Here is a 13385-nt window from a genome sequence, read left to right on the forward strand (position 1 = left end):
TGATTAGCAGCAACGCCAAAATCCTCCGGGAATCTCAAGGTTTTTCAATAAAAAAATGAAAAGTATCTCGCTTCTGAAGAAAGAAAAAGGGAAGTTTTTTAAAGGCTCCGTGCAGCTGTGCGTTTTTAAGTCCTAAGCTGTTTCTGTGTATTCTACCCAGTAACTGGTGAGAAAGCAGGTTCAGGGATGCCATTGGCTGGCTGACCCACGGCCTGCTCTAAATCATTCATTGGAGATCTTGTGACTTTGTGGTCCCCGAGTGCACCGGGTCCCAGGCCGCGACTAACAGGAGGCGAAGAAAAGTTCCTTCTCCGCTTTCGGGAAGGTTTGGTCTGGTTGTGCCTGTGCCCATGGGCGGGTTTAGGGGGAAGACGGACAACCGGAAAATCATCATTTGAGCGTCAGAGGAGAAAAGAAAACGCAGAAGTTAATTCTAGAAGGTAAGAAAGGGAGGGGACGCGCTACCGCTCGGGGTGGGGCGGGGAGTGGGGGGCCGTAGGCGGGAGGAACAGAACCTGATAAGGGGAAAGGCGGGGTCCCGGGTAGGGGATGCTTCCGGGGGCGGGGGTGAGGGGAGGGAGGCTCTCTACCCATGGCTTGACTTGGTGCCGAGCCAGATTCGCGGCGAGGAGGAAGGGACGGGAGGGAGGATGGGTTTGGAAGAATATCAAGTGACGTCTGAAGGAACTCAACTCTGGCCGGAGAAGTGAGCCGAGGAGGGCGGAAAACTGTCTTCCCGATCGTTGTATTGCTGGCTTATTCCCTGGAATGTTTAATGAAGCCATCTATCGGGAAATACCTGAACCGGCAGAGGAAGGGGGCTGCCCAAGACAGCAGTTGGGGCGCTGATGATAACCAACACGGGTTACAGGAAAGTTTGACCTAGATCAGAACCGTAGTGCCGAGTCTCCCTGGCTGATTCTCCACGTCTCTCTAGGCTTCCCGTCCCTGCCTCTCGTGGGTGCTTATGGAGCCAGCTGCTTCTCTGCATTTCTCCCTGCCAGGCTCCCTTCTCTTCTTCCACCTCCTCAGCTTGTTTGCAGCGGTCTCAGGTAGGGGTGCATGCCACTAACTCCTATCAACTTCTCAGAAAGGAAAATCAGCACTTCAGTCTGCAAAGAGGAAGGGTAAAGAAGGGCTACAGTTGTGTTCGCTCACCTTTTCGTTCTGCACACGGTCTTCGAACGGATCCCAGCGCCCTCCATTTAGCAATCCAGTGAGAGCCACAAAAGGCGAGCTGTATATATAACTTAAAATTCTTAGTAGCTACGTTTAAAAAAGTAAAAAGAAACAGATAAAACAACATTTCATAATCTATTTTAACTCCACATAACCAAAATATTATTATTTAAACTTTTAATTAATGTAAAATATTAACAGTGAGATACTTAACATTTTTTTCTAAATTTTCAAAATTATGTGTATTGTACATTTACAGCACACTCCAATTGGGACTAGCTAGTGGCTATCATATTGGACAAATCAAGTTTATAGTATACTCCAGGCACTGTGCTGGTTTGGGAAATAGAAAAAGATCTGTGTAAGCTCAGGGTCCATGGGGGGTATCAGGGTATGCTTCTCAATGTGTTGTTCAAGAAGCATTAGCATCTTCAATAGACACCCCTCCTACCCCTGCTAGGTGTCTGTTACTATCGACCAGCCACATCTCTTGGCCCCCAGAATCCTGAGCCCAGGAAGCCCCTTAGAAAGAACATGTCTGTGCCCTGGCATATCCACTTCTTTTCCCACCTTAAAGAGTTGATGGCTGGTGCCCTTGTCTGACTCTACCGCTTTGTTGAACAGTCCAATTTACTGTCCTGGGACCAGCTGATCCAATTCTGGCCATGGTGGGAGAAGACACCAAGTTACACTGCCACCTGTCACCTGAGAAAAACGCTGAGGGCATGGAGGTGCGGTGGTTCCGGACGCAGTTCTCCCCTGCAGTGTTCGTGTACAAGGGCCATCGAGAGAGAACGGAGGAGCAGATGGAGGAGTACCGGGGAAGAACAACTTTTGTGAGCGAAGCTATCAGCAAAGGGAGCGTGGGGCTGATCATACACAACGTCACAGCCCACGAAAATGGCATCTACCGCTGTTATTTCCAAGAAGGCAGATCCTACAACGAGGCCATCATGTACCTGATGGTGGCAGGTACGACCTTCCATTTTGCTCCATTGCTTTTTACAGCCTGACTCTTAGGGAAAGTTTTTCTCCTCTCCTCAGGCCCCCTGCAGACTAGCAGATTTTTGCCTAGAATCCCTTTTAAACAGGGAGGGTGGCTTTCCCCTGCTCAAGGACCCAGTGAGTGGGTTTGCTCTGCTAAACGGTGGGCATCGACTCTTGAGACGCACACACGGAACTCAGCTGTCACCTTGAGTAGGGGCGAATGCTGAATCCCTACAAATTATTCTTATGCCTACTTGTGAGAGATCTCTAAGCGTCTTCCTCAGTAACATGTTTTAGAATTAGACATCTTTATTGTGAAGTATTATACTCATACACAAAAACTCATAGAACATTAATGTACAGATTACTGAATTATTATGAGCTATAACCCATGTAACCACTGCTCATGTCAAGAACTAGAACACTGCCTTCTACTGACCGAGTTAGTTTGCTAGGGCTGCCATAACAAAAGGACCACAGACTGGGTGGCTTAAACAACAGAAATGTATTTTCTCACAGTTCTGGAGGCTGGAAGTCCAAGATCAAGCTGTCAGCAGGTTTGGTTTCTTCTGAGGCCTCTCTCCCTGGCCTGCAGATGGCCACCTTCTCACTGGGTCCTCATGTGGTCTTCTCTCTGTGTCTTCATGTGGCCTTTCCTCTGTGGGTCCACGTTCCTGGTGTCTTTCTCTGTGTGTCCTAATCTCCTCTTCTTATAAGGACACCAGTCAGATTGGATTAGGGCCCACCCTAACAGCCTCATTTTAACTTAATTACCTCTTTAAAGGCCCTCTCTCCAAATATGTGCACATTCTAAGGGCCTGGAGGTTAGGGCTTCAACATACGAATTTTGCGGGGGCACAGTTCAGTCCACAACACGCCACTTCTCAAAATCCCCAACTTAAACAGGTTCCTAGGAAGAGACATGCTGTATAATGAGAAATATACATCCTTAATAGGTACTACACATTTGTTTTCCAAAGTGTTTGTACCAATATACACTCTTGCCAGTCATATATGATGCTCCATACCTTTTTCATTAAGTCCAAAGAGAAGTTTTTCATCATATGTGATTTCAATCTATTTTTTTCTTTTTCATAAGTTATTTTCCACACGTGTGAGGATCAAACACCATCCTTGACCCTTTTTACCCTCCTTCCCTGCTGTTTTCCTCAGCGCCTCTCACCTTCTTACGTATGTGCATTTTACGCATTTATCCAGATTATTATGGCTCTTCCACTAGAATGTAGATTTCATAAGGGATTGTTTTCTGTTTTTCTCCTGCTGTATCCACACCTTTAGAACAGACCCTGGAGCATAACAGGTGCTCAACAAATATTATTGAAGGATTAAATGAATCTGCTCCATAAAGCTGTAAGTGGTCATCACATGGGCCTGAGCTATCTCTATTCTAAGCCTGAGATCTGCTTTTTTTTAACCTTTTTCCATGAGCCTCTTACCAGTCCATGCTTTTAATCATCTCTGAAGTATGCATTAGTCAGGATTGTCAAGGTTATGCTCTGGTCACAAGGAGCCCTCAAATCTCAGTATGTTAAATCAACAAAGGTCTGTTTCTAACACATGAAATATATCCTTCCCGAGTCTGGTGGGGCTCTACTTCATACAGATCTGCCTGGAGCTTTGTGGTTCACCTGAGCAGAGGGAAAGAGAGCCCGGAAAATTACTCACTGGTTTGTAAAGCTTCTGCCTGGGAGGTGCTACATGTTATTTATACTCACATTTCATTGGCCAAAGCACGTCACATGGTTATGCCTAACCATACAGGAGAGGGAAGTACAAGCCTAACCATGGGCCCAGGTGAACTGAAAATTTTTGTAGACAGCACTAAAAAGTACTCATTCAGGTTTTTGTTACTAGACAATCTTTTAAAGCGTTAATAGTCCACATCACAATCAGGACCAGCAGTTATTCACAACTATGTCTCCAGCATCTAGCAAATTGCTTGGCACCTAGCAGGCACTTAATAAGTAGCTGTAAAATGAAGGGGTGAAAAAGATGAATGGCTGATATCAAAATCAGAGTGGAAAAATTTACCCTTGCGCACCCCTTATTGAGGACATTCATAAATTCATTCCACAAATACTTAACAAGTATCTCATGTTCAAGTCACTGTTTCAGAAACTGAGGATAAATCAGTGAACAAAGTACATGAAGATCCCTACCCTCGTGGAACTCACATTCTGGAGGGTGCACAGAGAAATAAATGAAATAATTAAACTGGATTTTATATCAGATGGCGATGAGTACTATAGAAAATAATAAAGCAGGGAAGAGATGGAAAGTTCTAGGAGGCAAGGAGGTAAGGTAATTAGAAATAGAATGGTCAGGAAAAGCTTCACGGAAAAGATGGCGATTGAACAAAACTAGAATGAAGTGAGGAAGTGAGCCATGCACGTCTAGGGCTACTGAGAGCATCCAGTGTGAAGTCCCATCTAGCACAACACAGGGCGTGTAGGCTCCTGATAGGGGACCATATAGTTTATCACTCAAACTGCACACTTTTGAGAGTGAGAGGAGGCACTGTCAATAATTGCACAGGGACAAGTGGAATCAACAAGGACTGCCCAGGAAACTACAGCATATATGGACATCTCATTTCTTGATAAACATTAAGTTTACCTTCTTTCCCTTTCCTCAAATACTAGTTGTCGTGTGAGTGACTGACATGTAAATTATATATTAAGCTTAGTGGTCCCACAGAGAAAATGAGTGAGAATTTGGCCAGGCTTCAGGATAGAAGTGGCATTTAAACTGGGATTTCTACAAGTTTATTGGCTTTAAGGTATGACCTCACTTCCGGTGTCAGAGTATTATACTTTAAAAGAAATGTTTGAAGAATGGAAAAGCCTTTAAGACACACATAAATCAATGGCATTTCAGTCCACCAGACCAATGGAGGTTTGTGGACAGTGCGACCTTCCCAGTGGGCCTCAAACGTGACTGGCAGGAGATCCCATCTTCGTTACTCAGAAGGGCAGCTTTGTATCTGATTAATATAGAATATCATGGAAGAAGGGTTTCTCCACCCTTGTGTCCTGACTCTGTTCACAACAGCACTACAGAGCTGACCACCATGTGTTTGTATGTGGCAGGCATTTTCCATTCTTCCCCTGTAAACAAGACCCTGACCTGCCCCACTCTGAAGCGAGTCGGTGTACACCTGTTTGCTTGTTTGCTTACTGTTTTCCAGTTTGGTTAATCGGCTGGCTGGTTCTGTCCTTAAGTCTATTGTCTCCTGCTTGCCCTTATCGAACCCCCGCCCTGGAACATTTTGTAGGATTTCTTTCCATCTGGCCAAGTTCTTTTGAATCTTATCCCACTTCAAAGTTTCTGTGTGAGCCTTTCAATATGCCACTAGTTGTTTTTTATTTTCCATCTTGAAAAGATCAAATTGAGCAAGAAGCAGTAAGGCTTAAGTGACTGCTTTAATTTTGTCTTTGGTATAATTGGTTGGACAGGCTTAACAAAGGAACTCCTTAAAAGAAGTCTGGATGATTGCTAGATACCTGGCTAAAGGGGCAGAAGTCTCCCAGGACCATGCATTTGCAGCTCTCTCCTACCCAGTATTCTCTTTTATTGAGGATTCTCTGAAAGATAGAATAAGTTAGGAAGAGTCTAGATTCTTAGGACTTTCGACGATGATCTGCTGACATTAAGGAGGTGATTTTTTTTTTTTTTTTTTTTGTGGTACGCGGGCCTCTCACTGTTGTGGCCTCCCCCGCCGCGGAGCACAGGCTCCGGATGCGCAGGCCCAGCGGCCAGGGCTCACGGGCCCAGCCGCTCCGCGGCACGTGGGATCCTCCCGGACCGGGGCACGAACCCGTGTCCCCTGTACCGGCAGGCGGACTCCCAACCACTGCGTCACCGGGGAAGCCCAAGGAGGCGATGTTTTTATCTTAAGGATCCCGGGAGCATCCAGATCTAATAGGGGAATGATGTCAAGGGACTGTAAGAAAATTACCTAATTGACGGAGCCCAATTGACTGGAAGGTAAACATCTCTGAACTGGGGTAAGGGTTGGCTTTGCACACTGGCTCCGTCAATTTTCCTAAAAACCAACAGCTGCTTATGATTATCAGACAGCTGTGGCGATGTGAAGCCCTAAACCAGGAGAAGAGGGTCAGTGCCTTGAACTCAAAAAGTTTCTTAAGATTCTGCCAGCCTGGCAGGTTTCTGTCCTTATTGTATTGACCTAGAACTTCAGGAAGCCAGAGCTACTGAGAAGTCCTCTCAGGCAGAAGTCCTCTCAGGCAGAAAGTGAAAGCCTGCTTCTTTCTGGTCACAGTGGACACACCCACCCGGAAGTGAGAAAATTAAAATCTCTAGCTGAATGAATCAATCAACCAATATTTATTAGGAGGCAGATAAATGCTTGCTCCTGTGATGGGGTCCGTAGGTGGAGCACAAAGAAAAGTACAATGTAATCCTTTCCCCACTTAGAGATCTCACAATTTTTTTGACATGTTGGTCACCTGGTGTTCTCCAACATCAAGGTCTTCTTCCTTCCTTTCCTCCTTACTGTCTCCTTCCTTCCTTCCTCCATCCCTCCCTCCTTTCCTTCCTTCCTTTCTCCCTTCACAGAATGGAATGTGCGTCATCAGTTTCTCTGGACACCAGCCTCTTGCTCTCTCCCGGCTTCCCTTGGCTCTCATCACTAACAGCTGATCTGCTAAGACACTTCGGCTAAGACACCATTACCTCTTTAGCTGGTCTCTCTCCCCAGGCCTGGGTTCTAAGCCTGTTATTGAAATGAAGGGCCACGAGGATGGAGGCATCCGGCTGGAATGCACATCTGTAGGGTGGTACCCAGAGCCCCGTGCCGTGTGGAGGGACCCTTATGGTGAGATCATGCCCCCGCTGGAGGAGGCTTACACTACGAACGCAGATGGCCTCTTCATGGTCACCATGGCTGTGATCATCATGGACGAGTCTGTGAGGAACGTGACCTGCTCCGTCAACAACACCCTGCTCAACCAGGAGAAGGAAACTGTGATTTTCATTCCAGGTTAGTTCCCTGCTCTCTGGAGGCTCATCTCATGGAGGCGGGATCCTCAGCAGACAGACCGGAGCCCAGCATGGGGATGGGAGTAGGGGCGTGGAGTGGAAGGGTCCTGGGCACTGAAGAGCTAGAGGCTACAGCTGAGCTGAGGCCTCTCCCCTTGTCACAAGAGGAAACTCAAATCACCTCAAAACACAGGAGTAAGAAGCCTCTTCTCTGAGGGTAAATCTGATAGTTTTGTTTTGTTTTGTTTTTCTCTGTTATGGTCCTTATCCTGCAGCAATTTTCAAACATGTAGAACGATCATAAATCTATGGCAGGTAGTATCTGCTGAAGCCCTGCCTTCCTGCCCAAGAGATTTCCAAAGGGACAGAGCTGGAGAAATTCTCTGTCTGTAGACATTCATAAATTCATTAAATACTGAACAAGCGTCTCATATGTTCAAGACACTGTTCTAGAAACCGAAGGTAAATCAGTGAACAAAATACATGAAGATACCTGCCCTCATGGGGCTCACATTCTAGAACAGCAGAAGGCAATAAATGAAATCATGAATTAAAACAAGGAGTGAAATAATTAATTAAACTGTGGATTATATCAGATGGTGATAAGTACCATAGAAAAAAATTAGTGAGGGGGGGTGATAGAGAGTGTCAGGGGCATAAGGCAGTTGTAATTGTAAATAGGACGATCGGGGAAAGCTTCACGGAAAAGATGGCAGTTGGGGAAGTGAGGAGTGAGCCATGCAGATGTTTGAGGACTGAGCAAGCCAGGTAGCAGGAACAGCATATGCAAAGGGCTGAGGCAGGAGCATATCTGGCATTTTCAAGGATCCCCCCAAGACACAGGTATCACTGGAATGGATTGAGGGCAGGGAGAGTTGGAGGAGATGAATTCAGAGAGACAGTAGATCTGGATCATATGAGGCAGTGTAGGCCACAAATGGACTTTGGCTGTTAGTCTCAGTGAGGTAAGAAACACTGCAGGGTTTTGAGCAGAGAAACAACACGATCTCACTTAAGCCTCTGTGCCGAGGACAGACCGCAGAGGATATGGACAGAAGCAGGGAGAAGGCATTGCAATATTCCAGGCAAGAAGGGATGGTGGCTTGTACCATGTGGTGGCCGTGCTGATTCAGTATGGCTGGTTAGCTTTTAGTCACCCTGGTCTTACCCATGGTGACTCCAGATGTTACTGCTTTTTTGTCTGCTGGGGCCCCAACCCTGGCCATCACTGTGGGGTGAGCCAGTGCAGAGCCACAGTCTCTTTCCCTAGCTGGGGTTTCTGAAAGAGAAGCTGATGGAGCAGGGACCTGGTGGGGGCCAGGGGTGCAGGGTAGGCGCTCTTCAGATCTGCGCCCGGAAGGGCTCTAATCCCAGGGCTCCTTTCTCTCACTAAATGGGACTTTTGGGCTCCCTTTTCAGAATCCTTTATTCCCAGCACATCTCCCTGGATGGTGGCCCTGACTGTCATCCTGCCTTCTCTGCTCCTTATCATCGCTGGGAGCATCTGTCTCGTCAAGAAACTCCAAATGGAAAAAAAGCTTCTGTCCATGCAAATAGAGATTGAAAATGAAGAGAAAGAAATTGCACGTAAGGAACTGGGGAAAGAACGTGTGGAAAAAGAGAAAGAACGTCTAATAAAAGGTAAAAGAGTAGGAAGACAGTTCACTGTCATACAAAAGGACACAGCTCGGGCAGCTAAAAGCGTGCGAAAGAGAGAGAGGACGTGAATAAAGGCAGCGGCAAGGGCTTAGAACTCTTCGTGTCCTAGTAATGAATCCCTCAGACCTCGCTTTCTTCCATTCTGCAAATGTTGCATCCATTCACCTGGCTACGTATAGTCCTATATTGTTTGACAAGAGCAAACCCAAATAAGTACTGATAATATCCAGCCACCTGATCATATGTTATTTCTGGTATCTTGACAATTCCCAAGGCAGCGGGGGGAGGTGGACAGTGGTATTCAAATAGAAGACCAGCCATCATCATTTAAGACAAACTCTATTTCTCTTAGTTCTTCTCTTGAGGACATTCATTTGCTTCTGTTTCTTTTTCAGAGCAACTTCATGAAGAACTGCGTAAGTTGAGCATTTCCTGAACTACTCCCTGCATGATTTGCATTCTGCCCTGCATTGTCTCCTGAAGCTCACCTCTCTGCCTGTCCCATTGCAGGATGGAGAAGAAGCCTCTTACATGCGGGTGAGCGCCTCTGACATTCCCTCAGATCCCGAGCTTTCTCCCCACCAGGCAGCCAACGGGACACATTAGAGGAGATGAACAAGGAGACCCGAGGCTGGCTAGCGGGGGCAGGAGCCTGGGGTCGATTCACCAGCAGTATCCCACCCAGTGCCGGAGCCTACCTCTGCTGTCAGGGAAGCCCCGCAGCTCTTAACCAACTCTATAGCTTACTTCCCACCATCCTTTCTTTTTTAGAATAATTTCGTCCATGATTACCAAAGGTCTACCATACATAATAGATGTCCCGAAAGGTTACCTTTTAGTAGCTGTTGCTCTTTGGATCCTGGATTATTTTGAAAGAAGACAATACTGGCTTAGCTATTTATAACCTGGGAGATGGTATAGACTGCACAGTGGAAGAGCCACGTGTGGGAAAAGCAATAAGCTTCCCAGGCCTGGCTGAGGGGTGTACAAATAGGGACCAGAAATACCTTCCTGCTCCAAGAGAATGCTGATAACCCTGTGTATAGCCTGCCAGTGGAGAGGACCTGGGCAGGTGGGAGAACACAGGGTCCAGTTGCCTGGTCCTAATGAGCACTTTGAGTTTTATGATTTGTCACGTTCTGCTCACAAGCATCAAAGAATGCAGGCTTTACTAGATCCCACAGCACTTGGACCTTTCCTCTTTCGAATTTCAAAATTATCACCATCAGACATAACAACTTGGAGAAAGAAGCAAATCATTTTAACACAATGATTTTGTGTTCGACGTAGACTGACTAAGTAATAGTAACTGCAGATGGGAGAGGGCTGCAGAAAGTCGGGGGTCTGAGGCATTTCCTGTATCCAGAGAGGTCATAGCTATAGATGTCACACCAATGTTATTAAGGCAAAACTACCTTTTGCCATACTCACCTCTCAAGCAAGTATGGCAGGTAGACTTTGGGGGACATTATCCTTCTTTTTTACCCTTTGAAGGATACGCTTATTAGTCATTTAAATCAGTTGTCACCTGGTTAAACTGGTAGAACACAGAGGACCAGTGTAGGGACACTTTATCACCCTTATCTGTGTAGGGAAAAATTGGTCTTAATGGCTTAATTGGGGGAGGGGGAGGGGATAGGTCCTCTTTGCTGGTTTAAGCCATGTGGGAAGCTTTTTAACTGAAGAGAGTCCCAGAGATCATATATTTTGAATAGAAAAGAGGGCAGATCTAAGAACATTGAGAGAAAGCGGGAGCCATTAATTTCAGCTCATTTGCTGAACTTTCTATGTTTCTTAGAGCCCCAGTTCTCCTCGACCTGAGGCAGTGCTCCTGCCACTTAAGAGATAGAAGTGCAGCCTCAGGAATTTTCTGTGAGCTGCCTGGGATCTGGGACCGAGGGGCCTTCACAGAAAAGGCGGTCACATGGGGGAATCTCCCACCAGCTTTCTGGGATCTCTCTGGGGACCAGGAATCTCACAATCTCCTGAGATCCTAGGCCTAAACCTGAGACTTCCTCTGCAGCTGATGTGGTACTGGACCCAGACACCGCTCATCCCGAGCTCTTCCTGTCAGAGGACCGGAGAAGTGTGAGACGGGGTCCCTCCAGGCAGAGCTTGCCTGACAACCCAGAGAGATTTGACTGTCAGCCTTGTGTCCTGGGCCTAGAGAACTACTCCTCAGGGAGACATTACTGGGAGGTGGAGGTCGAAAACGTGATGGTTTGGGCTGTGGGTGTTTGTAGAGACAGTGTTAAGAGGAAAGGGGAAGCCCTACTGGTTCCTCAGAACGGCTTCTGGACCCTGGAGATGTTTGAGAACAAGTACCGCGTCCTGTCCTCCCCAAAGAAGATTCTCCCCCTGAAAGAGCGCCTTCGCCGGGTGGGCATCTTCCTGGATTATGAAGCTGGAGATGTGTCCTTCTATAACATGAGGGACAGGTCGCACATCTACACGTGTCCCCGTTCGCCCTTCTCTGGGCCCCTGAGGCCCTTCTTCAGGCTGGGGTCTGATGACAGCCCCCTCTTTATCTGTCCAGCGTTTACAGGGGCCCAGGGTGTCACAGTGCCTGAGGGCGGCCTGGTCCTTCACAGGGCAGAGACCCACCGCAGCCTCCAGGACCAATTCCCCGGTCTCAGAGCCAAGTAGAGAGCCCAGGCCACCTCTACTACCACAGCACAGCACCCCCTGGAGGAAAACCACCCTCCTTCCTTCTGGTCACGGAAGAAAATCTCCTCCAGAGGTCCCCTGGACACCTCCTCAAGCCCCAGCCCCATCTCTCCCTCATTAGGCTGTTGCTTTAGTAACTCATTTGCACGTAACGATGGGGCAGGGGCCAGTCTCAGGAACACAAGTGCTGCCACATAGCTCCCAACCAAGAAGTGTGAGAACGTGACAGGCAGAAAACCGGTTGCTTCAACGTCAGAGTGACACATTCAGCCTGAGACTGGAGTTGACGTCAGATACTGTGGACTGGGGCGAGGATGCACTAGGATGTAAGAGGGGAGCGGGAACCACAAATGGAAGTCAGAGATAGAGGAAGTGAGACCTGAGAGGTGGGCCGAGGCTATGGATGTGGTTAAGCCCCACCATTACAGCTAAGGGGTCCCAGGAGCTGATGGTCCATTTCCCACCCACCCCCAAGATTTCCAGGGCATACAGTAAAGCTCCCCAGGCCTAGATCCATATGAGGAAGGATGAAGGATGAGGATACTTCTGGACGTGGCCTGGCTCAGGTGTCCCTACAATAAACAAGGTGTCAGTACTTAGTTATTGAGAGTGGCCTAAGGTTTAAGGTCCCAGCTGAGCAGGTAAGCATTGGACCAAGTGGATCTCAAGGTTCAGGTTCAGTGGGGAGAGCAGTGCTTTTCTGCTTTTTAGCCTCAGGTTGCCTTTAGACACTTAAAAATTACTGAGGACCCTAAAGAGCTTTTGCTCATTTGGGTTATATATCTATCAATATTTGTGGCATTAGAGATTGGAACTGAGAAATGTTTAAAATGTATTTATTTATTAATTTATATTAAAAATAGCAACAAGCCAATTATAGGTTAATATAAAAAAATTTTCATGAAAAATAACTGTTGTTTCCAATGCAAAATAAAGTTTATTGAGAAGTGTGGTGTTCTTTAACGTTTTTGCAAATCTAATGTCTGGCTTCTCGAAGGTGGCTAGATCCTCACATCTGCCTCTGTATTCAGTGCTGGGATATCACAGGTCATGTAGACTCTAAAAAATGCAACTGTACACTAGTGAGAGAGTGAGAGCAAAAATGAAAAATAATATCTTAGTATCATTATTATGGAATAGTATTAATCTTGTAGACTGTTTGCAAGTATTACAGGGACCACCCAGAAATCTGCAAAACATCTTTTGAGAAGCAGGATAGAGGATCCTGGAATTGAGTCAGTCATCTAAAATGATGACATAAATGGCAGTATTTTGGACTTTACATAATTCAGCCATCCAATTGTAAAACTTGGCTGAAAACTTTAAAAGGTATTTCAAAAGTTCAAAATTGTTTTACTGCAGTTTCAAATGGAAACATTCTGGAAAAAATCAGGAACATTGAAGTAAGTGATTTGTTGAGATGGAAGACTGGCTTATTAATGTGTATGTGCATGTGTTGTTTTTATTTTTTGTATTGTTGTTATAATAATATTTGAACAGTTTTAACTAAAAGCACCAGACTGCGATTCAGGAAACAAGTACTACTAATAACTGCCTATATTAATCTTAGGCAAGTTAGAGCTTTTCGGTGTTCTGGTATTCTGTAAAATAAGGCTTTGAGTGGGTTTGCATATCTTTTATTATAGTTTACAAAACACTTTCACTTATGCAGTATCCTTGCTTTCTCATAGCAAATATACTGATCCCCATTTCACAGTGAAATAGTGAGGTCTAGCGAGTTAAAGCAATTTTTTTGTTTGTTTGTTCAAGGAAAATAGAGTTTTCATTCATACTTTTTTTTTGATAAATCATGCCTCATCCTTAAGGTGCCTTATAAACATAAATTTCAAATGTTTTAAGTATTTATTGAA

The 13385-nt window shown here is 46.0% G+C and overlaps 1 protein-coding gene across 6 annotated transcripts; it reads left to right on the forward strand.

The window, feature by feature from the left end:
- The first annotated feature begins 245 nt into the window (after positions 1–245).
- Positions 246–12459, forward strand: LOC114907271 (butyrophilin subfamily 2 member A2-like). 6 transcript variants are annotated; one of them, XM_029242757.1, is made up of 8 exons: positions 246–440; positions 938–1052; positions 1804–2151; positions 6908–7189; positions 8608–8829; positions 9243–9263; positions 9358–9384; positions 10871–12459. In XM_029242757.1, the coding sequence occupies exons 2-8, from the start codon at positions 968–970 to the stop codon at positions 11491–11493; spliced, it is 1608 nt and encodes a 535-aa protein (XP_029098590.1). In that variant the 5' UTR covers positions 246–440; positions 938–967; the 3' UTR covers positions 11494–12459. The 6 variants fall into 6 exon arrangements, with proteins under 6 accessions (XP_029098590.1, XP_029098592.1, XP_029098593.1 ...); XM_029242759.1 differs by lacking the exon at positions 938–1052; XM_029242760.1 differs by lacking the exon at positions 246–440 and having other exon boundaries at positions 600–1052; positions 11384–12459.
- The last annotated feature ends 926 nt before the right edge of the window (positions 12460–13385 follow it).

The sequence above is a fragment of the Monodon monoceros genome, unplaced genomic scaffold (assembly GCF_005190385.1).
Source record: "Monodon monoceros isolate NGI ecotype Baffin Bay Population unplaced genomic scaffold, NGI_Narwhal_1 Super_Scaffold_3, whole genome shotgun sequence".
In the NCBI taxonomy this organism is placed as follows: Eukaryota; Metazoa; Chordata; class Mammalia; order Artiodactyla; family Monodontidae; genus Monodon; species Monodon monoceros.

What these genes read in the sequence shown, in the direction of transcription:
- LOC114907271 (XM_029242757.1), top strand. Translation starts at nt 968, where the DNA reads ATGGAGCCAGCTGCTTCTCTGCATTTCTCCCTGCCAGGCTCCCTTCTC. An exon ending in CTTGTTTGCAGCGGTCTCAG is followed by an intron (nt 1,053 to 1,803) that starts GTAGGGGTGCAT and finishes TTTGTTGAACAG; the next exon opens with TCCAATTTACTGTCCTGGGA. An exon ending in AAGAAGCCTCTTACATGCGG is followed by an intron (nt 9,385 to 10,870) that starts GTGAGCGCCTCT and finishes CTTCCTCTGCAG; the next exon opens with CTGATGTGGTACTGGACCCA.